The 22,054-nt window shown below is 50.5% G+C and overlaps 10 protein-coding genes across 10 annotated transcripts; 3 read left to right on the forward strand and 7 right to left on the reverse strand.

The window, feature by feature from the left end:
* Positions 1–68: 68 nt before the first annotated feature.
* LACBIDRAFT_295790 (uncharacterized protein) lies at positions 69–4,635 on the forward strand (the record flags this gene model as incomplete). The annotated part of the gene is made up of 3 exons (XM_001888902.1): positions 69–3,642; positions 3,707–4,335; positions 4,385–4,635. 2 exons carry the CDS (start codon positions 69–71, stop codon positions 4,315–4,317), a joined length of 4,185 nt encoding a protein of 1,394 aa, XP_001888937.1. The 3' UTR covers positions 4,318–4,335; positions 4,385–4,635.
* A 2,926-nt stretch (positions 4,636–7,561) lies between these two features.
* On the reverse strand, positions 7,562–7,773 carry LACBIDRAFT_314384 (uncharacterized protein; the record flags this gene model as incomplete). Its single annotated transcript, XM_001888951.1, has 2 exons — positions 7,562–7,651; positions 7,702–7,773. The coding sequence occupies 2 exons, from the start codon at positions 7,771–7,773 to the stop codon at positions 7,562–7,564; spliced, it is 162 nt and encodes a 53-aa protein (XP_001888986.1).
* Positions 7,774–8,117: 344 nt separating this feature from the next.
* Positions 8,118–8,300, reverse strand: LACBIDRAFT_314385 (uncharacterized protein; the record flags this gene model as incomplete). The annotated part of the gene is made up of 1 exon (XM_001888952.1): positions 8,118–8,300. The coding sequence occupies one exon, from the start codon at positions 8,298–8,300 to the stop codon at positions 8,118–8,120; it is 183 nt and encodes a 60-aa protein (XP_001888987.1).
* Positions 8,301–9,262: 962 nt separating this feature from the next.
* LACBIDRAFT_334200 (uncharacterized protein) lies at positions 9,263–11,746 on the reverse strand (the record flags this gene model as incomplete). Its single annotated transcript, XM_001888953.1, has 12 exons — positions 9,263–9,278; positions 9,479–9,578; positions 9,626–9,849; positions 9,950–10,019; positions 10,078–10,151; positions 10,375–10,385; positions 10,523–10,612; positions 10,660–10,972; positions 11,022–11,059; positions 11,158–11,366; positions 11,580–11,640; positions 11,741–11,746. The coding sequence occupies 12 exons, from the start codon at positions 11,744–11,746 to the stop codon at positions 9,263–9,265; spliced, it is 1,212 nt and encodes a 403-aa protein (XP_001888988.1).
* Positions 11,747–12,046: 300 nt separating this feature from the next.
* LACBIDRAFT_295791 (uncharacterized protein) lies at positions 12,047–13,305 on the reverse strand. The gene is made up of 4 exons (XM_001888954.1): positions 13,286–13,305; positions 13,150–13,239; positions 12,454–13,086; positions 12,047–12,394 (listed from the first exon to the last, which is right to left on the reverse strand). Exons 2-4 carry the CDS (start codon positions 13,196–13,198, stop codon positions 12,144–12,146), a joined length of 933 nt encoding a protein of 310 aa, XP_001888989.1. The 5' UTR covers positions 13,199–13,239; positions 13,286–13,305; the 3' UTR covers positions 12,047–12,143.
* A 954-nt stretch (positions 13,306–14,259) lies between these two features.
* On the reverse strand, positions 14,260–15,136 carry LACBIDRAFT_320321 (uncharacterized protein; the record flags this gene model as incomplete). Its single annotated transcript, XM_001888955.1, has 5 exons — positions 14,260–14,329; positions 14,386–14,480; positions 14,539–14,653; positions 14,715–14,908; positions 14,966–15,136. The coding sequence occupies 5 exons, from the start codon at positions 15,134–15,136 to the stop codon at positions 14,260–14,262; spliced, it is 645 nt and encodes a 214-aa protein (XP_001888990.1).
* Positions 15,137–15,251: 115 nt separating this feature from the next.
* On the forward strand, positions 15,252–15,614 carry LACBIDRAFT_314389 (uncharacterized protein; the record flags this gene model as incomplete). Its single annotated transcript, XM_001888903.1, has 1 exon — positions 15,252–15,614. One exon carries the CDS (start codon positions 15,252–15,254, stop codon positions 15,399–15,401), a length of 150 nt encoding a protein of 49 aa, XP_001888938.1. The 3' UTR covers positions 15,402–15,614.
* A 183-nt stretch (positions 15,615–15,797) lies between these two features.
* LACBIDRAFT_314390 (uncharacterized protein) lies at positions 15,798–16,170 on the reverse strand (the record flags this gene model as incomplete). Its single annotated transcript, XM_001888956.1, has 1 exon — positions 15,798–16,170. The coding sequence occupies one exon, from the start codon at positions 16,168–16,170 to the stop codon at positions 15,856–15,858; it is 315 nt and encodes a 104-aa protein (XP_001888991.1). The 3' UTR covers positions 15,798–15,855.
* Positions 16,171–16,487: 317 nt separating this feature from the next.
* Positions 16,488–18,361, reverse strand: LACBIDRAFT_295792 (uncharacterized protein; the record flags this gene model as incomplete). Its single annotated transcript, XM_001888957.1, has 4 exons — positions 16,488–16,725; positions 16,794–16,854; positions 16,911–17,143; positions 17,196–18,361. The coding sequence occupies 4 exons, from the start codon at positions 18,359–18,361 to the stop codon at positions 16,488–16,490; spliced, it is 1,698 nt and encodes a 565-aa protein (XP_001888992.1).
* A 317-nt stretch (positions 18,362–18,678) lies between these two features.
* Positions 18,679–21,486, forward strand: LACBIDRAFT_334204 (uncharacterized protein; the record flags this gene model as incomplete). The annotated part of the gene is made up of 6 exons (XM_001888904.1): positions 18,679–19,194; positions 19,325–20,188; positions 20,236–20,307; positions 20,695–20,740; positions 20,873–20,956; positions 21,239–21,486. 6 exons carry the CDS (start codon positions 18,679–18,681, stop codon positions 21,484–21,486), a joined length of 1,830 nt encoding a protein of 609 aa, XP_001888939.1.
* Positions 21,487–22,054: the final 568 nt, after the last annotated feature.

Consider the following 22,054-nt stretch of genomic DNA (forward strand, 5'->3'; position numbering starts at 1 on the left):
CCAAGCAGGCCTTTTTGCTGATCTTGCGATAAAAAGTAGGGTCAGGGGGAAGGCCGCGCCGCCCACCAATGTCAGCAAGGCAAAACAAGAAACAGCGCAAAGGTCGCGGCAATCTCAACCGCGAGCGCACCGTAACTACCCTCACAGAAGCTCCAGACACGCCTTACCTCGTTCCCACTCCCAGCGAAGAGCCGGCCATGTCCTCTCCGTTCTCAGTGGCCTCGTCGTCCGCTGGCAACCAGCAGCAGCAACAACAACCCACGACGCCATTCCAGGCAAACTTCCAGTTTGGCTTTAACGGATTCATGCACCCGCAGCAGCAGCAGCAGCAAAACTATTACCCACAGCCCATGCTTCCGTTGGGCGAGACCGACCTTGAGATCCTGGAGAATCTGAAAGAGATGATCAAGAATAACCAGCACGAGTGTTATCGAGCTATCCCTCAACCAGCTGCTCTGGCTAGTATCTATCTGGGCCCTATCAACACTGAGGTTTCCTCCTCCGAGATCACGCAGGACGTCAATGGTGGTCCACCCTCCCCAGCCCGCCCGCCACGTATGCAGAACAAGGAAGGGACTAAAAAGTCGATTGGTATCACTCATAACAACAATGTGCATTCTTTGGCTCGTTCTTTCATCCTTTTTACGCTTGCTGACCTGTATGTATTACAGAGCTCAGGATTAAGCAAGATCAACACAAACCTGCAAGACCCCAAAATGGCTATGGACGTTGATACAAATCCCAAACCTTCTGCAGACGATTGGCGCCCTTCACCGAGATATGCTCCTCCTCCTCCCCATCCAGAGGGCGACTCTACAACTACTCCTTCAAGACCGGTATCTGGCTCTGGCGACCTGACTCCTGCTACTAAAGCTACCTATGAAAATGATGCTCGCAGAGGGGGGTGGCAACAACGTGATCCAGGACATCATCCACCTCCAGACTTGGATCGAAGGCCTAGCCTGCAACAACAAAACGGGACATCTGATCGTGATCATCGTGGTCCTCCTCCTCTTGATCGGTACCCACCACCACTAGATCGTGATGACCGCGATAGACGGGGTAGAGAGTGGCATCCCTATGATAAGGCTCGAGACCTGTATGCAGATAAACCTCGGGACCCGTATGCAGATAAACCTCGGGATCCTTATGCAGACAAACCTCGCGACCCATATGCAGACAAACCTCGGGACTCTTACACAGACAAACCTCGGGACTCTTACCCAGACAAACCTCGAGACTCCTACCCAGACAAACCCAGGGACCCTTCCTACGCAGACAAACCTCGCGATTCCTTCCCAGACAAACCCCGGGACTCTTATCTAGACCGCCGTCCTCCCCCTGCACCACCCTTCATCCGAAGACCCCCACCCGAACAGAGACACTACGAGCCCGACTACGAAACCAGGGACAGGGACAGGGACAGGGGGGGACCACGTCGATTTGAAGTCAAGCACGAGCACGAAGAGGCGCAGGTTTCGATGATTTTGAGTAGTGCTGCTAGGAGACAGAGTCAAAGTGATGTTGCTGCTGCTCGTCCTCCTCCCTTGGACGACCGTGAGCGTGGGGCGAGACCCATTCCTGTAGATGAGCGTGATCGAGATCGACGTCCTCTTGGTGCTGGAGCTCCACAGCTTGTAGACTCTCGAGCCCCTCCTCCTCCTCCGATTGAGAGTAGTACAAGCAGTGGTACTTCCCGTCCTGTTCGGGGCCCACCTGATGATCGTAGTAGACCAGCGTCTTCCGTGACTGGGGCTGGGGTAGTGGACGAGCGGGGTCCCAGGCCACCTTCTACTCCTGCTATTACTACCAGGGCTGGAGAAGCCCCTCCTGGTGCTGCTGGCGGTGCGAAACCCCCTGGTGAAGGAGTAAATGTAAACGTAAACGGAAGATCCATTACTAACACCACAACAACCACAAAAGCTACTGCTCCTGCGCCTGCTGGTCCCCCCGCTGGTGCTGCTGCTACTGTGGATGGTCAGGGTCAGAGTCAAGCTCCAAGAGCCGCTCTTCCTCCTCAACATGTTGCTAGCTCAAGATCTCAAGGCCAAATCCCACTGGAAGACCGTCTGAGCTCTCGTCCTCCTTCATTTTCATTGCAAGATCGACTGAGCCACCCTCCCCCTCCGCCTGTGGTAGGGAGAGCGAGGCAGCCGAGTGCGAGTGGGGAAGCTAGAGTACCGACGCTTGAGGAACGGTTGACTCATCCTCATCCTGGTGATCGCTCTTCGATTACGACTACGACTACTACTTCTAATGTTGCTAGTTTGAGACCAGCTGCTGTGGAGGAACGGAGGCCTGTGGTGGTGGAGGACCGAAGGAACGTTCCTGGGCCTGGGGATGAACGTAGGCCGGCTTTGGAGGACCGAAGGGTTCCTGGGGATCAGCGGAGACCGGATGAACGTAGGCCCCCCCCTGTGGATGAGCGTAGACCGGCTTTGGACGACCGGCGACCAGATGAACGTAGGCCTTTAGTGGATGAACGTAGGCCTCCCTTGGACGAACGTAGGCCTGCTGCGGACGAACGTAGGCCTGCTATGGACGAACGTAGGCCTGTTGTGGACGAGCGTAGGCCTGTTGTGGACGAGCGTAGGCCTGTTGTGGATGACCGTAGGCCCCCCTTGGACGACCATCGACCACCCCTGGATAGACCGCCTTTGGACGATCGTCGACCGCCTTTGGATGGTCGAAGGCCTCTGGATGATCGCAGGCCTCCACCACCTTTGGATGATCGTAGGCCTCCTCCACCTTTGGATGATCGCAGGCCCCCTCCGTTAGATGATCGAAGGCCACCTTTGGAAGATCGAAGACCTCCTCTAGATGATCGCAGGCCCCCTCCTTTGGATGATCGAAGGCCACCCTCGGATGACCGTAGACCTCCTCCTCCTGATGAACGTAGGCCTCCTCCTATGGACGAGCGCAGACCCCCTCCTCTTGACGAACGTCTAGGTCTAGCAGGCGGCCGTGATCGTGATCGACCCCCACCAGATGACCGCACTCGCAACGACCTTGCTCACCACCCAGACGACCGTGGACGCCCATACTCAAGACCCCTCTCGCCTCCACAAGCTCTGCATCGTTCTGCCTACCCACCTCGATCGCCTGATCGTGCACAACAGAAAGGACCTGGTGCTTCCCCTACCCCTTCGAATCGGCCACCTTATCGTCCCCCTCCCCGTGGAATCTCGAGAGAAAGGTCTGGGAGCTATCGGCCGGACTATCATGATAGACGAGAATCGATGGACGTTGACGCTCCACCTCCACCTCCTAGGTATAATACCGAAAGAAACTATCGAGACTTTTCGCCGCCTTCAGCAGCCGACCTTGCTAGAGACAGACAGAGGCAACTGCAGCCTTTCCCTCCTCGGTCCAGGGAGTTTGATGATCCACCTGGGAGGTACTCTTCTGGCCCACCACCACCTTCTAGAGACTGGTACCCCTCTTCGGCTTCTCCTTACCCAAGGAGGAGGTGGACTCCTGCGGAGGAAGATGCGTATTGGAAGGTTAGGGCTGCTTCGCCTCGTTGGGAAGATCAGCCGCCTCCTGTGGATAGGGAGAGGGAGAGGCCAGGTCAAAGGTTTGATCGTGATGCACCATTACCACCTTCCAGAGGCCAGAATTGGGATAGGGATTTTCCTAGAGGTTTGTGTCTTTTTCATCATCACTCCTTCTTGAGGTATCGTGCTAATGTGATTCATTGATCCAGGTCCCCCTTCAGCAGACGACCGCTACCCCCCTCCTCCTCCTCCTCGAGATCTAGACCGTGGCCGCTCAGGACCCCCACCACCCGTCAGCCAAAGCGCATCATACTCCCGAATCAGACCACGCAGTCCAAGTCCTGTACGGCGCCCTGCAGACGATGCACGACCACCACTCAAAAGACAACGTGAAGAGTACCCGCCACCTTCATCCGCTCCAGGTCCCGGACCACCCAGTACATCCGAGTATTACCCACGAGGGGGAAGGCCAGGAGCCGACTACCCACCCTCCGCACGACTTTCCCCTCTCCCGTCTGGCCCACCGCCTTCGAGCGCCAGTAGCAGCTTCTATGATCGTTCTGCTGGGCCTCCGCCTACGACGGGCAGTAGCACTGTTACGGGGGGTGGAGAGAGGGAGTATAGGAGGGATAGGGCGGATGAGTATGCTGCTCCTCCTCCCTCTGCAGGTGCTGCCATTTCGTATGAACGGCCGAGGTCTCCGGCAGGTGGTGGTCCTGGAAGGGCGCCAATGCAGAGCTATGGTGGCAGAGGGGGGTATAGTCGACCGAGTGATCCTCGTGATAGGGGGTATATGCCTCCTCCGCCTTCGAGGCCTTGAAGTGATTTTGGATTGGATGTGAGTGTTTTTATAGTTGATGTGATGTCTTACTCAACCAAATGAGTAGCGTTGTGGAATTACTGACTAACCCCCCTGCTAACAAACTAAAAAGCGATTTCTAGGATAGATATTGCGGACAGGCTGGTGATGATCTATCTGGCTATCCATCTATCTCATCTATTCGTGCCACATTTCTATCGTCACGTTTCTCTCTTTCATTCTAGTTTTTTTTCTTTTTCTTTTGTGTTGTCTGCGTATCTCTCTCTCATTTTCATGTGCGTTGATATATCTGTTAAATAAAATGGTCTGGAACTTTCGAGCGATAGTCTTCAGCGCTTCAGCTTCCAGGATTTTGTTTCATCAGCGTAATACGCATCTTGGAGCGGCGTTTTTTGTGAGTGTTGCCAAAGACTTGGAGTATCACACAAACTTGAAGTCGGACCACCAACCAGCTTCTTTGTTGACGCTCACTCTTATCATTATTGTCAAGATGCGCCTGTCGATGCGGGTGCTAGCCTACTATCAACAGCGTTCGACAGCCAACGTAGAATCGACAGACGGCCAGCGTAAAACACGATGAAGTTAGGGTGAACTTCAACTGAGTGCAAACTAAGTATATATGTGAGTGTTTGCTACCGTTACTACCTTGACCGGATTTCACTTAATACACGCCCAGATGAAGGACGCAACGGGTTTCTGAGAGCCCTGGCCCCTTCCATTGGCAAATGCCAGACCTGCGACAGGTGCGGGGGCATTGGGTGGTACTACGCCATGCTGCCATCCCATACAACGGCGAACCAACTTGCGAGGGTGGCCCATGATCGTTCGAATGGCACTCAAGCATCGGGCGGTGATCCTCCAGGTCCTTGAAGTTTTAACACCAGCCTGTATTTTGGTGCCAAATTGATACGTTCACCACCAGCAAGCGATACCGACTGGAAGCTATCAGAAGGGTCTGCCAAACGAACGCCATATACCCTGTCATTACAGGTATGCATGAAAATACCGAAAATCTTCAAGATGTTGAGGAAGGGGAAGATGACAAGGGAGTTGATGACGAACAGTATTCGTCTCTTTATCTGCCAGGGCAAGGTCTCGGGAATCCGGGTTCGAGGTACCCATCATCATGATGTTTTCCAACTGCGCATGCATCCTTAGCTTGCAAGTCCACCATCTACGCTCACCCTGCCCAGGCTTCCATCGATTCAGGGCGGATGACTACAGAGTTTTCGGGCCAATTACTCCAAAGACGACAATGACGTGGCGTTGATGAACCGCCGGAGCTGCCTATGCTGCTACACGTTGCGCTCATGGACGGAAGTTTTTAAACCAATCCAACCTCCTCAGTGAGTATCTGGCTGCCTGGCCACGCATATTGTTTGCCGTCTATGTACGCAGGTTCACATCCCAGTGACCCAAGGTGCCACTCCCGTACATTCGAGAGCCAGAGCTTGTCAGACATACCGCGTATCTGGAATACGACGCCACTGGGAAACTTAGAGAGGAAGAACGGGAGCCGAATGGAGTTTGACTACGCACCATGTTAGATCTCCGAGGAGCCTCATGCACAATCTCTGCCCCAGCATACCCGGTTATCCTCGATCGTGGCCATCCATCTGCATTTGATCAACAATGACGGAGCATCTGGACAAGGGAATTAAAGAGAGGTACACCCTCTTCAATGCCCGGCTGCAACACTACGAGAGCCGGGTCTGAAATTTTCAATTGTAAGCCCTTGTTGCTACCGTAGGAATGAGTGGACTCGCTTTTTACAGCTTTCTGAGGTCTCATGTGTGTGTGTGTGGCAACATGGCTTGTCTTCCTTCTCATTTCGACTGATCTTCTTCGCCTCCATCATCCGATGCTCGTAAAATTGTCATGAAACGAGATCTCCGCACTATTTTCTTCTGTGTTGTCGCCTTCCGTTGGACTATCGCATATGCTTCCGTCCCTCCCGAGACCCGCGCCACCTTCAGCTTATTTCACTGTGCTGAGAGCGTTTGGTGCACGAAACGTGCTCCGGCAAAATGCCAATGATGCCTCACAGTGGTCAACACACATTGTCACCCATCCCATGGGCGCTCTGAACCTGGTTCAGGAGTACAAACATTTCTGCAAAAGACTACCATGCTTGGGTCGTCACAGACGTCAGTTTTCTGCGTTGTGGGTGTGGACTATACAGTCCCTCCACAACAGCACGGGCCGAGGATCCGATGTCTGACAGCATGTCACATGTGCACACCTTCATCCGCTTCAGGTCCAGGACCACCCAATACATCGGAGTATTACCCACGAGGGGGAAGGCCAGGAGCCGACTACCCACCCTCGGCACCGCTTTCCACTTTGCCGTTTGGTCCACCGCCTTCGAGTGCCAGTAGCAGCTTTTATGACCGTTCTGCTGGGCCTCCGCCTACGACGGGCAGTAGCTCTGTTACGGGGTGGTGGGAGAGGGAGTATAGGAGGGATAGGGCGGATGAGGATGCTGCAAGGGGGTTCAAGAATTTAAAAAAAGTAGCTGGGGTCGAATTTTTTTGTAAGGCCCTGTGTGCTTGACCTACCTACCTACGTAATCAGGCACATGCCTATATATGGCAATATGACATCATCATCATGATCACTCTCATCCTCTAAGGCTTCACATCAAGAGGACTCAGATCCACTGATGCTGGACGTCCGATCTGTCACGTGCCACTGACAGCGGCTATTTCCGAGCTTCGGAAACGCAAGTCGACGCTTGGTCGACGCCGACCTCAGTCCCATGCTCGACCACTATTTTATTACGTCTAGTAGCGGAATACGATTTAATTCAATAGAACATGCTTGTTATTGAATGGGAGGAATAAATGTAACTGTTGTGCTTTGGCAATGTGACTGGCATTGGGCTCAGACTGGTCTTGGTGAAGTGTAACTGGACTCGAGGCTAGAGGTTTCTCAAGACAAATAAAAGTATTAACTCAATTGAATTACTATCTTTATTCATGTAGCAATGTTCGAGGCCATAAAGTATATGTTGGGAGGTGCCTGGTATGGTTGGAGAAGATTGGGGCCGTTTTCTCTTCTTTTTCAGCTGGAACTGGCAAATGGTATCATACTGTGCTATATCAAGTTATTATACAAGAGTTTGGTACACCAGCGGAGACCTCAGAATGTAAGTGATGTGGAAGGCAAAGGAGGACACACTTCGGAGAAGTTTCTAGCCGGGTAGCCGGTGGTGGCTGTACCTCCCCCCCCCCACCCGTGGGACTCAACGTACTGGATCGGTGGATCTGAGTCCTCTTGCTTCACATACCCAATTTCGTGGGGCTATCTCCAATGCAACACATTGTAGGTGGTACTAAAAAATAAGTGAGTGTAGTGATTAACTTGTGCAAGACTGATACTCACCTGTTGAGTCTCACATCCAACCATTTTACCAAGCCATTGCATCCTGAGTGCAATACCACACTGCACAGGCATCCGTTTAGAGTGTCTGATGTGTCGAAAGCATCAAGATGATTCAAGTTTTGAAATCAGGTCACACAGCATACCAATTGGTGTCAAGAACTGGTCTCTAACTGTTTGTCAGTAAATTGTGATTGATTAAAACATTAGACAAAAATTTGATGAAGATTAGACTGTGAAAAACAATTTTGAAGCCAGAAATTGGGCTGGATATAATGAAATATAATATCCAGTCAAGATAATGTACTATACAATGATATTCTAGATGCAGGAATACTGTAAATCACCTTGGAAAACCAATTTAGGACTATCTTGTAGAGGGTTCCAAAAATCTTTTTTTTGGCCTATGGCCGACCTACCTACCCAACCCCCGGTCCAGCATTCAGATCCCTGAACCCCCTTGGGATGCTGCTCCTCCCCCTGGAGGTGCTGCTATTTCGTATGAACGACCGAGGTTGCCGACAAGTCCGGGAGGGCGCCGATGCAGAGCTATGGTGGGAGAGGAGGGTATAGTCGACCGAGTGACTCGTGATAGGGGGCATCTGCCTCTTCCACCTTTTGGATTGGATTTAAATGATGTGATGTTGCGAGTTCTCAATTAACCAAACGAGTAGCGTTGTGGAATTACGGACCAACCCCCCGCTAACAAATTAAAAGGCGATTTCTAGGATAGATATTGCGGACAGGCTGGTGATGATCTATCTGGCTATCCATCTATCTCATCTATTCATGCCACATTTCTATCGTCACGTTTCTCTCTTTCATTCTAGTCTTTTTCTTTTTCTTCTGTGTTGTCTGCGTAGTATCTTTCATCCTCATGTGCGTTGATATACTTATCTGTTAAATAAAATCTGGGACTTTAGAGTGATAGTCTTCAGCTTCAGGATTTTGGGAATCTCGTCCCTGTGATACGAAGCTTGAAGCCTGCAACGTTTTTTGAGCGAATAAACACGGTTTGCTGGCCACCAACCAGTTTCTTTGTTGACGCTCACTCTCCTCATTATTGTGAAGATGCGTCTGTCGGCGCCAAGTCGGCGCGCTGGGTTCTAACCTCTGAGGGCGTTCGACACAGACGGTCGTCGGTCAGGGTAAAACACGGTGAAATCGTGAGCGCAGCTCCCAATGAAGTTGTCCAACTGCGCATGCAAATACATAGAGGCTCGCAAGTCCACCCAAAGTCCACCATCTATGTTTGGCACCAACTATGCTCACCCTGCCCAGGCTTCCATCGATTCAGGCGGGATGACTACAGAGTTTTCGGGCCAAATACCGCCCCAGTCCAAAGACGACAACAGTGACGCGGCGTTAATGATGAACCTACGAAGCTGCTTATGCTGCTACACTTTGCGCACATGGACGGTAGTGGCGACAATAGCCCTTTCAATTTTTACTACCTCGAATTTGTCTTCACCAAACTATTAACTTTGAATGAGATAAAGAGTAGATGCAGCGTATATCATCGAATTACAACGTAATTGGTAAGAGGAACTTTCCCGAAGGGATACTACAACGCCAGACCACTGGAGAAAAGCAGACACACGTATATGGAAGCCAGATAAGAAGATGCCGATGGTACAAGGGAAGACAGCTATAGCCAAAGAACGGGACATATGAAGTGGGCATAGGTAGAGGCGAAAATTGGAGCTCAAGCATAGATGTCATCGTCGTCGGTTTCTGCTGCGCCCCCTCGTGCAATGCTGCCAGTTTGGCTTCCGCTCACCTGGCTTCGAACTGACGGGTTGTAGAGGCTTCCGGAAGACCCGTGGCTTTCACCAGACATGTAAGAATCAGAGTAACCTCCACTGCCAAATGGCCTGGTGCTATCGTCACATTGACGAAAGATGCGAAGAAGTATTTTATTTCTTACCGCCCAAAAGCATGTGTTCCAACGGGAAATCGAGCCTGAGAATACTCGACTGTCGACTGGGATCCACCGGATAGTACTGGTTGAGACGACGCCAATCTGCACAAAAGAATTGCAAAAGAAGGGAGAGAATGAGATACATCTGTTCGTAGGAGCAATTTGCCTTGAAATACACGTTGTGACCCATTGGGTAGCGTACTGGGTGCTGTGACCTTGCTGCTGGTGTTCTAGTGTAGATTAGCAGGGTGTGAATCTAAAAAAAAAATTACAAGGGCCTAATACAAAATGTCAGCGCAGGGAATGACGACCATACAGAAAAGAACATACTGGGGTCTCAACCACTCCTCGGAGCTGATCCGTGCCGCAGCAAAATCGGTCTCTGAGAATGATGGTCGACCTGAAATTTACGTATCAACACCATCATTCATCATTCAGTTCTGAGTTCAGATGCCCACTGCTGTAAGTTTGAGCGACAGGTTGGACGTTTGCGATTGGGTCTGTCGGCAACCAGGCATTTCGCCAAACGAACCTAAACAATAATCATTTTCAGGGAAAATCTGATGTAAAGAGGAGGATAGATAAGTACTCATTTTTATCTAGACCTCTCCCGCCGAGATGATAAGGATTTGCAGGATGCGCATGGGGAACCACACCCTAAGCAGCAGCAGGATGGCCTTGAGGGAAGCTCATTGTGCTCGACGATGGGCTGCAGGTTTGAATGGAGTTACACTTCCTATCCTCGACAGCCTTACAGTCTGGTGACCTAAAAGAAACGAGTTGCCCCGAAATAGGTGACCAAAAAGCGATCAAAAGTCCCGAGACTGATATCACCAATCCGCCAGACCCTACGTTTCAAGGAAGATGAGGTCAGACCGACGATGAGAGTCTCTATAGCTGGACGGCATCAGATGCAAGAGGCCGCTTGTCCGGGTCAAATTTGGTCATAGCTTTCCCAACGACCTCGAACAGCTCAAGACCCTCCTCATATTCCTACATAATCAGTCAGAATTTGTAATACCAAACAGCAGAGATCGCACCGCAATCATGTTGAGAATGACATTTCCTAACTGATATACGTCGGCCTTGAAAGGGTCGTACGGAATGTTAGGAGTCAGCATTTCAGGCGCCGAACGATCCTGTCCAATCTGCCCAACCTCGCAACGATTAACGTTGGATGAATAGCGAAGGGATAAATCAAAGTCGATGAAAAAGTACTTGACCGGTCTAACCGACCAGCGTTCACGCCAAACAATCGGGCGGATACCATCAACAGTTCGCCAGCTCCCAAAATGGAAGCTCCCTGGTATGACCCGAGAAGGATCCATCATGAGGTTCAACCTGCATGCATCACTGTGTAGGGGTCAGCTAGGAAGGGAGCCTCATACAAGGAAAGTCGCACCGATATGCAATATTATGTTCGTGCATCATCTCGAGGCCCTGTTAAAAAACAAAGATTGCAGAAGGTACGCAAAAAAAGAGAACATTTGATACTACCTTCAACCATTGAAGAATAATTTCAGCAACTTCTCCTACACGTCGAAACGGAAGGAGATCAAAGCCAACTCGTCGGTGTCTGGGAGGAGTAAAACGTCCAATATCGGCACAGCGCAGTTCCTAGGATCCTTCCGCAAGGCCTCCGATGACAGGTACAACGCAATTGAGATCTCTTCTTTCCAAGTAGCGACTTCCTTGATGACGACCCTGGGCCGTCGTGGATTCTGACTGCGTCCATTATTCTGCCACTCTGAGACATGTAAGTCGATAGCCCCGAGAGATATATTAAAAAACCGTACGAATTCGAGACCAGTTCGTAGGGCATCCTCACATTCAGAAATATATTGGATTGGCTTTTTTCTTGGTAACTTCCAAGATGGCACCCAGTCTGGGTCACACCGTGGCCGTAAACGATAACCACGAGAGAGGAGAAAGGGTTGCCGCTCCACCCAAACTTCTTCACCTGGAATTCTTGAGAACTTGTCGAGATTATGCGAGGACATAACACTGTCGGAGAGAATTAGCTGATGGCGAGTTATAACATTGGCAGATATAAACAGGTACAAATATTGAAAACCTGTAACTTCGTGTTCAGCACTGGATATATACCAGAATTTAGCTTACATCCATTCCTTGGATGGAGACTATTTCAGTCTGAACTCCTGGAGTCATTTACAAAAGAGGATCCGACTATTGATCGATGCTTTTAGAAAAATATGAGAAGTTCCTTGGAAGTTCCCTCACAAGAACTGGAAGTGGCGCGAGTTCGATCAAAGGCATATCATATATACGTCGAAATGAGGTCGAAGCCCGCGTTGGTGGAACCCCACTCATCCAAGATTCCGTGGAACTGTCTTACAATTTATCTATGTTGCGACAAAATCAGGAGAGCCTAGGACAGACGGAGTCGAGAAAGCAACGAAAAAGCTTCACGAAGGAGAGGATATATTTGTATCATACTAACAATTTAACAAATCAAGTCCGTTCTGTGGTACTACTAGTGATTGAATAAGAGCTCAGCACCTCTTCACTTAGATTCATCCTCGTTGGTCTCCTTAACCTCTTCAGCGACAACCGGAGTCTTCACGTCCTCAACAAAAATGGGAGTCTTCACGTCCGCCTCAAACACATAGTTGGGGGGTGGGACCATAACATCCTCGGCACTCAAAGCGACAGGGGAGTACCCGTGCGCCTCAACGGTCCTATTGCCCCTAACGAGACGGACCAACACTACCGCAAAGACCCAGAACATCCTCAAGAGGACGCCGATACCACATCCTACACAATACACGAATCAGCAACAAAACGATAACCAAAGATATAAAAAGAAAACTTACCAAGAACAAATGCGAGAGCTCGGCCCTCCCACGGGCCAAGGGCCATCAGGGCCCGATGGAGCCTGACTCCGAAGTTGTTGCTGAGCTCAAAGCGGTGGAACTGGTAGCCGTGTGAGTAGGGCTTGATGGGAGCGGTGGTGCTGACGATGGGGAGAAGTGTGGGGAAGCGATCCTCGCCGCCGTGCTCACCCTCGGGACCTTTGTGGTGGTGCTCGTGGTGATGCTTTCCAGGGTGTTCTTTGGGGGGCGGGTGAGGGTGCGGGTGAGGATGCGGGTGGTGAGGGTGATGAGGGTGGTGAGGGTGGTGAGGGTGGTGAGGGTGGTGAGGGTGGTGGAAAGGAGGTTCCCTCAACGGCCATCCAAACGCACCACGGAAGAAATTGGTGATTTCAAAGGTCTTCACCTGGATGCGGTTCCTGAATCGGTTACTTCCTCCGCACGGGTGGTGCTGAGCAGGTCCGTTTTCCCCCGCTGAGCCAGCAGCGTGGGGAACAGGAAGCCATTCTACGGAATTCGCCCGGTTGGGGACGAGGAGTCCAAAGCGTAGGTGTTTGAAGGCTGAGTTATCACCGTTGGGGGTGGAGACACTGTTCGTTATTAAAAGCGCGGGGTTGGGAACTGCGCCTGCTTGGACTGTTTCCAGAGGAATTGTGCATGTCAGTAGGCTATCGGAGCATTGAAGGTGTTGGAACGTACGAAGACCAGTACTGCCCGCAATGATGGTAACGAGCGTGGTAAGTTTCATGTTGGGAAAAGATGTTGTTACGACGAGAGATTCAAGAGATTCTAAGAGGATTTCAGTAAAATTTACGGTAATAGTAGGGATACGCACACAGTTATACAAGAAGAGATGAGGGCAAGGGGGATTGTGGCTCAAGGCGTTTCGAAGTCCGACTTATCAATGGCGTTTCCGCAGCTGCGGCTTGATCCAAACTTTGATCCTCTCTGAATGCTTCCGCTTGATCCTTGGTTGAAGCTCTCCAAATTCTCCACGATTTTATCTAGAAAACCGGTGACTTGGGATGACTGCTATAAGTTTTAAGCAGCACCGCAATATGGACTTCGAGTCATGACTCGGTTCCTCCAGGCATAGCGAAATCTAAGAGAATAGCCTCATCGTCCACGCTTGTGATGCAGGCGAACAGGTTCTACGTATCCTCAAGTAGAGAATCAGCCTGGCTTGTAAGCTTTTTTCCGAAATCTTCCCTATGATGAAAACGTACAAAACTCTCAATTTAAGCCGTGAGCAGGGTCTAGCTTGCCAGGCTTCAACATAATCAGTCGGATTGTTAGACACACCCGTATCCCCTTGCCCCGTCGTGCTTCCGATTCCTGTCGTTAAACCCCTTCCATGTTCTGCGTACTCCACCCAATTTAACGCACTACGCACGAAGTTTTCGCCAGTGGTTTCAAGAACGCCTCTTTCACACAACAAGAACTTGACCGAAGACGTCTATTGCGGCCACGGGGGAACAATTTCTTAGGTGTGTACTTCCTTTCCCTGAGACGTGTTCAATCTAATAGTTCAATGCTTAGCACAGCCAGGTACCCGATAAGGCATCACATATGACTGATAATTTGAAGACGCGTATACGTGGTGTTTACAAAGAACATTCACTGCATCCGATCGAGACAATTGAGCTGGGTTTGCCGCGCTTAGGCAATTGCGTCGCTAACCCATCGTCGAAAATCAACGGTTAACTTGAAGACCTCTTGGCCGTATTCGGACTATCATATGGTAGGTGTGAATTCATTCGGCATGCCCACGTTGACAGTCTTGCAACTAATACATGATGTCTATTACTCTTAGGCGGTACCCTTGACACCATCCTTGACCGCCTGCCAGGAAGCCCTTCCGGAAACCTCCTTGAACCACCTGAATAACAAGCCACATTAAACATGCCGACGACACTCAGATCCATGGACACGTACCGATCGACGTTGGGCTTTGATTCTATGACGTTACTCCCCGCCGCAGGGAGGTATGAGCCGTACGCGACGTGAAAGATATCAGCGAGAGTGATTTCCTGCAAACACATCGGTAAGTATCGCGTCATCAGATGGTACACACGATGTGAGACTGACATCTCCAGCTAGGTATTTCTGCTTTGCGAGGATTGTGTCATACACATCCAGATGCTTGTCCAGGGCGGAGATTGCTGCCTCATAAACCGCAGGGTCTGGGGTCAATCCACGGTATCTTGGGGGGGAAACTGTGTCAGAACGCGATACAATGTGGCAAGACCATAAAATCGGCTCACTTTTTGAACACGTTTTCGGCAACGGCTTTGGACGCATGTGGATGGAAGTTGAAGGTTTCAATCGACGCGGCTTGCTCGGAGAGCCCGTATGCCTCTGGATCCTTTGGAAGGAGGGGTGTTCCTTGATCGGCGTACTTGGCCGCGATATAGCGAGCGATGGCCCTACTTTCGTACAGGATGTATCCATCGTCGTCCTGAAGTCGGACATCCTATGAAGCAGTTGCGTGATAAGGAGAGAGATCGAAGCTCACGATGTAGGGAACCTGTCCGAATGGTTGGATCGCGAGGTATTCTGGGGCCTTCTGCTCGCCCTTGCTAATGTCGACTGGGATGAACTCGAACGGAACGTTTTTCTCGTGCAACACTGTTGCAACGGTTTGAGTGCAAGTGGAGAGGTGGAATCCGTAGAGTTTAAGAACCATTGTGAGACGCTGTCAGAGAAATGGATCTGGGGGTGATGAAGAGTGAGGTCTTGCGTTGCTCTTCTTTTAAACGATGACGGACTGACCGGAGACGTCATACCGGCACCGATTGTAGATGGGAATTCCTAGAAGTCAAGTCAGGACTGCAAGGCTGCATTTAGAGCCAAACTTCCGCAAGTACGGTATCAAGCCCAAATTTCAAAGCTGTCATAGTTTCCGGAATCCGATGGAAGGTCAGCTGCGAGTGCTAGGCACCCAAGTTTGAACGTTGAGGTATAACCTCAGATGCGGACATCTTGAGACAAGGTTGAGGTATAGCCTCAAATGCTGACATGGACATGTTGAGGTTGAGATTCTGATGACCTTGTGATGACCATGATAACGATCTATATATGTGGTGGGATCTATCAGCTCCGGAAGGACGGTTGACCTACGAATATGAATACTTACTGGAGAAGACTACATGGACGTGTTGTGTCTGGAGCAATGTTGATTACGGCCCGTTAGTCCAAGCTGCCCGAGCATTGATGAGGTTGGGTCTCAAAATTTTTAAAAAAATAGATGAAGTATGAGCTTGAGTAGGCCAAAACGGTAGCTTATGACGGTGCTGCATATTTTCCATCTTACCGCCCACATCGATATTTTGCTGATTGAAGAGCTCTTTGAGCAAAGTAATAATATCGACAAAGTTGTCAAGCAATATGATACGTTACATCGTCCTACAGTACAAGAATGATTACAAAGTGTTTCTGACCACCCCATTGAGAGAAGCGGGAAATATGCATCCACGCCAAAGCACAGGTGAAAACTTGGGTGGAATTCGCGGTAGCCTGGGTTCTGGTGTATAGAGGGACTCGCGCCTGAGGTGGGGCGCGGGGCCGCATAAGCTCATGGGAGATCAAGGAATACCGATCTAAGGCACATGGCAAGAGTGAACTTGAAGTTTGGGTGGGATGGGGTATGTGAGGGGCAGAGTGAAGCACCTTCGTCGACAAGGAGTAGGTGTGTGAAAAGTTCGTCAAGGTCATAATCATCAAAAAGATCCACGAGGAAGATACAGAATGCTCCCGATCCGCCCGCTGCGATGACGCAAATCAAGAATGGGGAAGCGTCCAGCGAGGAGCGAGGGGATCACCGTGACCCAAATCACTTGGAATTCCCCCGAGTGAACAAAGCTTTCGCTTTATCCTTAACCTTCCTCTCCCGTTCCTTCCCCTTTCGCCGTTTCGTCACCTGGCTAGAAGTGGGGTTTTCCTCAGGCAGGGGTACAGTAGGGACCTTCCTACTCTGCAATAGCTGGAACATCAACGGAGAACCTGGGGAGACGATGGGCGGAACACGGGGTAGTTCTTCAGGAGTTGCTGGGATGGGAGGGTGAATGGAGGCGGGCACGGATGAGACCTCGACTGGAGGGCTGGTTGGGGTAGCTGGTATGATTGGCGAAGCAGGTGTCGGCAAGGGTGACACGATAGGTGGCGGAGAGATGGGTGGCGGAGAGGTAGGTGTTGGTATAGTAGGTGGGTTTGATGGTGAACTTGGTATTGTTGGTGTGTTGGATGAAGGAGGCGGTGATCCTGAGGATAGTTGTCCTGGAAGGGAGACAGGCGGAAGAGGAATAGGGGACTGCGTTGGCGATTTGGGGAAATCATTCTCGTACCACGTTCCGGGGATCAAGGCGATTGGAAGAATCCAGGTTGCGGTCAGGTAGACTCCGAAGCCTATTTGTAACCCATATGAGACTATACACAAGATGAGGTAAGAAGGAACCACTAACCGACATCGTAACTCTTGATAGTGCTCCAACTCCATGAGATGAAGGTGCCGATGTACCCAAGGAAAGGAGCGATACGTTGAAGGAGCAGAAGTGCAGGTTGCAAAGGAGCAGGAAAAGAGGTGATCGGAAGGTTGTTGAAGAACCAGGTGAGGGCCGTGGTGATCATTGCGGCGCGCTTCGTAGCTTCGAGAGTCTTGTCGCTGAGGACCGCCAGGACTGGAGGTGGGAGGTATCTGGAGCAACAGAGTTTCAAAACAGAACTAAGGTGGGACCTAGGATACTCACAGTCGATAACCCCACCAGAATGCCTGAACGGAGAGCTTGGTGGGCGAAGGAACCCAGCCACGAGGACGACTCTGGGTTTTGACCTTTCCGTCACTGGCAGTGCTGTCGGAGCTCTTCTTTCCACCAACATTCGAACGTCCAAGAGGATGAGGACTGTCTGGGGCCATAACGAGCGGCTGCTGCTGTTTAGGGGGATTCCACGCAGAAAACGGCCACATCGTCGTCCAGCCGGACGCCCCTGTGGCCACCTCAACCTCCTGCCCCGCCTCAAGCACCACGAGCTCAGCGAGCTCAACAAGATCTTCCTTGGTCGGCAGCAGCGGAGAATACATCATGACGCTGGAGCTGTCCGAGTAGATATCTCGTTCTTCGTCACCTTCATTGTCGCCCTCTCCAGGTTCGTGTTGGGGGTTACCATCCCCCGTTTGGTCGTTGCCGTCATGCGGGGGTGCTCCCAAACTCTCCAGAATGCTCCAGATACTTGGCATTCCTTTATTACTTGAACCATTCATGATGGTGGCACTGTTGAGAAAAGCCTTTAAGCGTGAATCTTTGATTGGTGTGGGATTTGGAGGGGGAATGGGACGTCCGCTGGGGTCTCGAGCAGGGGGTTTTGTGATACGAGGTGAGCGAGAGATGTCTGAGTTCGGTGTAGGAAGTGAGTCGACTAGCATTTGAATCCTCTGAGCCAGGGAGGTGGGCTCCGGAGGCTCCTCCGTACCAGGTGGAGGGGTGTCGGCCGCTGATTCCTCCTCTACCATGCTCAACAACTTTGCATGGCTGATTGGCGCAGGACCTGACTGAATCTGGGATGGACCTGCCTCCGCCAATCCTGTTGTAGTACCAGGAATCGTGACGAGTGTCGTCCTTGGTGAGAGTGGGCTATCAGAGGGTTTTGCTGTGCTTCCCCTCCTGGACATTCCCAAGTCTTTCCCGAAACTTTTAAGACGCTCAGAAATGCTGGAATGATTTCTGTTAGACTTTGAAGAAGCCTTGCTAGGCACTCTCTTCAGTTCGGGACCCATTTCGACGTCTGTAGTCGGAGTCTGCTGCGGCGTCGTTAATGTGGTTGGAGCCGCCGTCGCCTCCCCTCGTCCGCCGAGGGCACGAACGAGACGGTGGAAGACATCCTGTAGATTCGACTCAGACTTTTCCCCAGAGGCCATGGAGGATAAGCTGCGTAGTCGTTACCCACTAGTATACAACGGCGAAGAGCTTGAAAGGACGTCGGGACACGTGCCAAAGATATGTTGATTAGATAGAGGTGTTTTACTTTTACAGACATTTACCATCACCTCTCTCATCGTCGAATTGTCAAGCGCGATTGGGAGTCACCGTGGCCGCCACTGCTTAGTGTGACGCTTCCAAGTTTACACGCCAGAACCAGGGTCCTGCAAATTACGCTGCCGGTGTGGCACTGACCGGGAACATGGACACGTTCGAAAATTCTCCGTGTTTCAGTTGTGGGTCCTCAACTGGAACGATGCCCAATCCCCCTCCTGAAATTCCTTCTGTTGAACCCTTGCAACTTCAATCGGTTACGCGAGGGATCATTGCTGAAACAGAGGAACGAATTGTCCACCTCGAGGAGATGGACAGACGTTCGCTAGAAGTTCGTCAAACAATTCTTCGACGGCTTGAAGAATACCGTCGCTTTGTATTCTATCAAATATCTCTCGTGGCCCCCATTCGTCGGCTCCCCACAGAACTCTTATCAGAAATATTTGCGATTTACGTCGCAGACGACATCAAAACCTCCTCTGGCATGTTACGTCGACAATGGAGTCTAGCGCAAGTCTGTCGCCGCTGGCGCCACGTCGTATTGAATACTCCCCGTCTCTGGAACCGTCCCCCACGTATCTATGCTGGGATGACCCATGAAGTCGACCCTTCCTCAGTGAAAACACATTTCGCGCGGGCGGGTGGGCTGCCCCTCTCAATCGACGTTTCCATCAACCTAGGCGCATGCGCGAAGCCGAGTCGGCTGCTAGCTACACTTGTAAAACACTCCAATCAAATTGGGGAACTAAAAATTGAGTCTCAGTGGGAGGCATTCCGTGCTATCTCTGGAATTCGCATCAAAACTTAGCAACCTTCGTACTCTCACGCTTACAACTGCGACTCCACAGATCAATAACACCTCAGTATTTTCCCTTGCTCCTCAGCTTCGTGGCGTTTCTTTTATGTCGAAGCGCGTCTTATGCGGCGACCAGTTTTCTAGGCTAGTTTTGCCGTGGAGCCAACTCAAAACAATTACCATCAATCTGCCCAACCTTGATTATGCCTGGAAAGTCTTCTCAAATGCTCCGCACATGGAAACGTGTACTTTTACTAAAATTGTGAACAACGGGACGCCCCATGGAATTGTTCGACATATGGATTTACAACAGCTACTTCTCAAAGGGTGTCAAGACGGCCCAGCCTTTCCCATAGCGCTTTTCGACACTCTCGTCCTCCCGAATCTCATCAACCTTCTCATCGAGTTTGACAATCTTACGATAGACCCAATAACCTCGTTGATAACGAGATCAGGGTGCAGTCTAAGCAAGCTCATATTAAACTGTCCGATCGTCAGGGGCTCGCTACTAAAATTGCTGGAAGAGACTGCCTCACTTATCCATTTGGAAGTCCACGCCCTCTCGCAGGCCGATATCAAAGGTCTCACTGTTAGTAAGAAGAACGGGAATCAGCCCATAACTCCCTCCCTGAGTGAAATTCATATCGCGAACGTTAATGCAATCACCGGCCCCTCGTCAATCAACACATTAATTCGTTCCCGAGCCCGAGTTAACCCAAAGATTTCCGATGTCAAGCCAATTCAAAGGATACATCTATACTTCAAGAGTGACCATCTTTCTCAGGAAATGTATGGCCGCTTTACCGGTTTGCCGTGGATGCCTTACAGTGAGCCTGAATCCGCCGACGGTACAGTTGAATGGGCCAAGTCCCTCCGCGAGATTATTGCTCGACTCAGACCGCCGCCTCCACACCAAGTATCGTTATTTCAATTCTATGTTTTCTGATCTAAACCATTTGGTAGGATTGGTTTTCCTTATGGGACATCCTTACCGAAATGGAGCATTGGGAAGCAATTAAACAACCATATCTCGCAGTACGCCTTACCGCAGATGCTTGCCTTTTTTTTCCAATTTCCTCATTCCATTGTCAGAGGAATTCGGAAATATCTGGGAGTTTGGTTTACATCAGTTCTTGGGTCGACAAACATCTTGGTCTACGGGACCCCTGGAGGGTGTTACGATTGAGGATCAAAACCCTCCTCGATTCCTGGACCCTACTGAAAGAAGAATATGGAAAATTTCCCCATCATAACTGGAAATTGAATCAGCCGGCGGAAAACTCATTGGGACGACATTTCGTTAATTGTATATCGTATTTTGCTACTTAATCAGTAGGCTGATGTTCCCTTGTGTCAAGTAGAACAACAAAATTGGTTTTCTCGAACTCGTCCCAGCGACATCTCTCAGACGTGTGGGGTTAGATGGTTGAACAACCTGATACTTACGATACTATGCATCGGATACGAAGTGAGTCGTCTCGTGAAGGTATTTAGAACTTGAAGATCAGTGGCGACATTGTTAGGCCAATTAGAAACCTGTATGGCCTTTGCCCCTTTTCAGAGGAGTCATGCTCATTGACAGATCTATCCTGTGCCCCAGTAAGACATTTTGTAAAAATGATTGTGAACAACAGGAATGTCGCCAGTCAAAATATCAATGATGCTGAAAGTTCCACGTTTACTAGTATGTTGCTTGGTCGATGCCAGTTGCACGCGTTTCCTGATGGATAAGCGGGGGTCCTTCAGAGCAGGTTAAAGAATGACAAGGCAAAAGGGATGAAGAAAGATATACTAGACCCCATTTGTTGTCAACGGTGGGATCAGCTGATTGGATGTTATCAGAGTTTCATCAAGCTGTAACACGACGATGTGGATTGCTGGCAATTCGGGTACCTTACAACCTTTGTTGATGTAAGTAAGTCACATCTGAACAACGACCAGCCAAAGGAAACGTACATATGTATAGAACGAAGGGTCATAGTTCTCATTTCCCAGTCAACACCCAACGGAACCTCCAACGCAACCTCGTCCTCCAAAGTCGTCAAAAGAGTGGCGCTCGATGGTGGGATTTCCCATGATGGTCATGATGCTCGTCGTGCTGCTTTCCATCCTTTACCACGTCACGTCTTCTCCTTGAAGCGTTGCGTAGTCCGTTATGTCTACGTCTCCATTGTGGTGCTGGACAGTGTTGTTATCCCCATGAGAGGATCCTAGAGCCGTGCGACAGAGTGGGCTTGGGGTGCTCAAAGCACTAGTCTGTTACTTGACGCCATGTTATTGATTTTTTGTATTGTTTTGTTGGTGGAGACACGCTCGTCACTAAGAGTACACGTGAAAATGCGCCAGCTTAAATAAGCTTTTTTGAGGTTGAGAGCACATTAAGTAGACAGTCGGATCATCATGGGTTGGACGTACGTACGATTTGAAAGCCCCCGCCGCATCCCGATCAATGCCACAAGTTCTTTCCTCGATTTCATCCTCTACCTTATTCTTGAAGGGGTGGGGTCGAAGACAGCAATGGCTGGCAGCTGCACTGGAATCGAGGACTCTGTCAACATTCCCTCTTTCACCCCAGAGTGGCATCCTGGTACCGGATAGGGCGATTGTGTGGGACACGGGTGCAGCGGATGGTGTACAGGTGACCTTGGAGGATGTATATGTGCATATCCTGGGGGAAGAGGGTCGGCATCGTGAAAAGTCAGAAAAAGCGGGTGGAAGGTAGACCGGAGGAAGGAAGAGAGGAGAGAAAGAAGAGTGCTTCGGAGACAGGAGGGTTGAGGGG

Source organism: Laccaria bicolor, genomic scaffold, assembly GCF_000143565.1.
Source record: "Laccaria bicolor S238N-H82 LACBIscaffold_60 genomic scaffold, whole genome shotgun sequence".
Classification (NCBI taxonomy): Eukaryota; Fungi; Basidiomycota; class Agaricomycetes; order Agaricales; family Hydnangiaceae; genus Laccaria; species Laccaria bicolor.

Bases quoted from the DNA above. Each gene is read 5' to 3' on its own strand.
- LACBIDRAFT_295791 (XM_001888954.1), bottom strand. From the start codon at position 13,198: ATGAAACTTACCACGCTCGTTACCATCATTGCGGGCAGTACTGGTCTT. The intron at 13,087-13,149 runs GTACGTTCCAAC...CTCTGGAAACAG, and splicing joins TGCGGGCAGTACTGGTCTTC to TCCAAGCAGGCGCAGTTCCC. The intron at 12,395-12,453 runs GTAAGTTTTCTT...TGTATTGTGTAG, and splicing joins AGCTCTCGCATTTGTTCTTG to GATGTGGTATCGGCGTCCTC.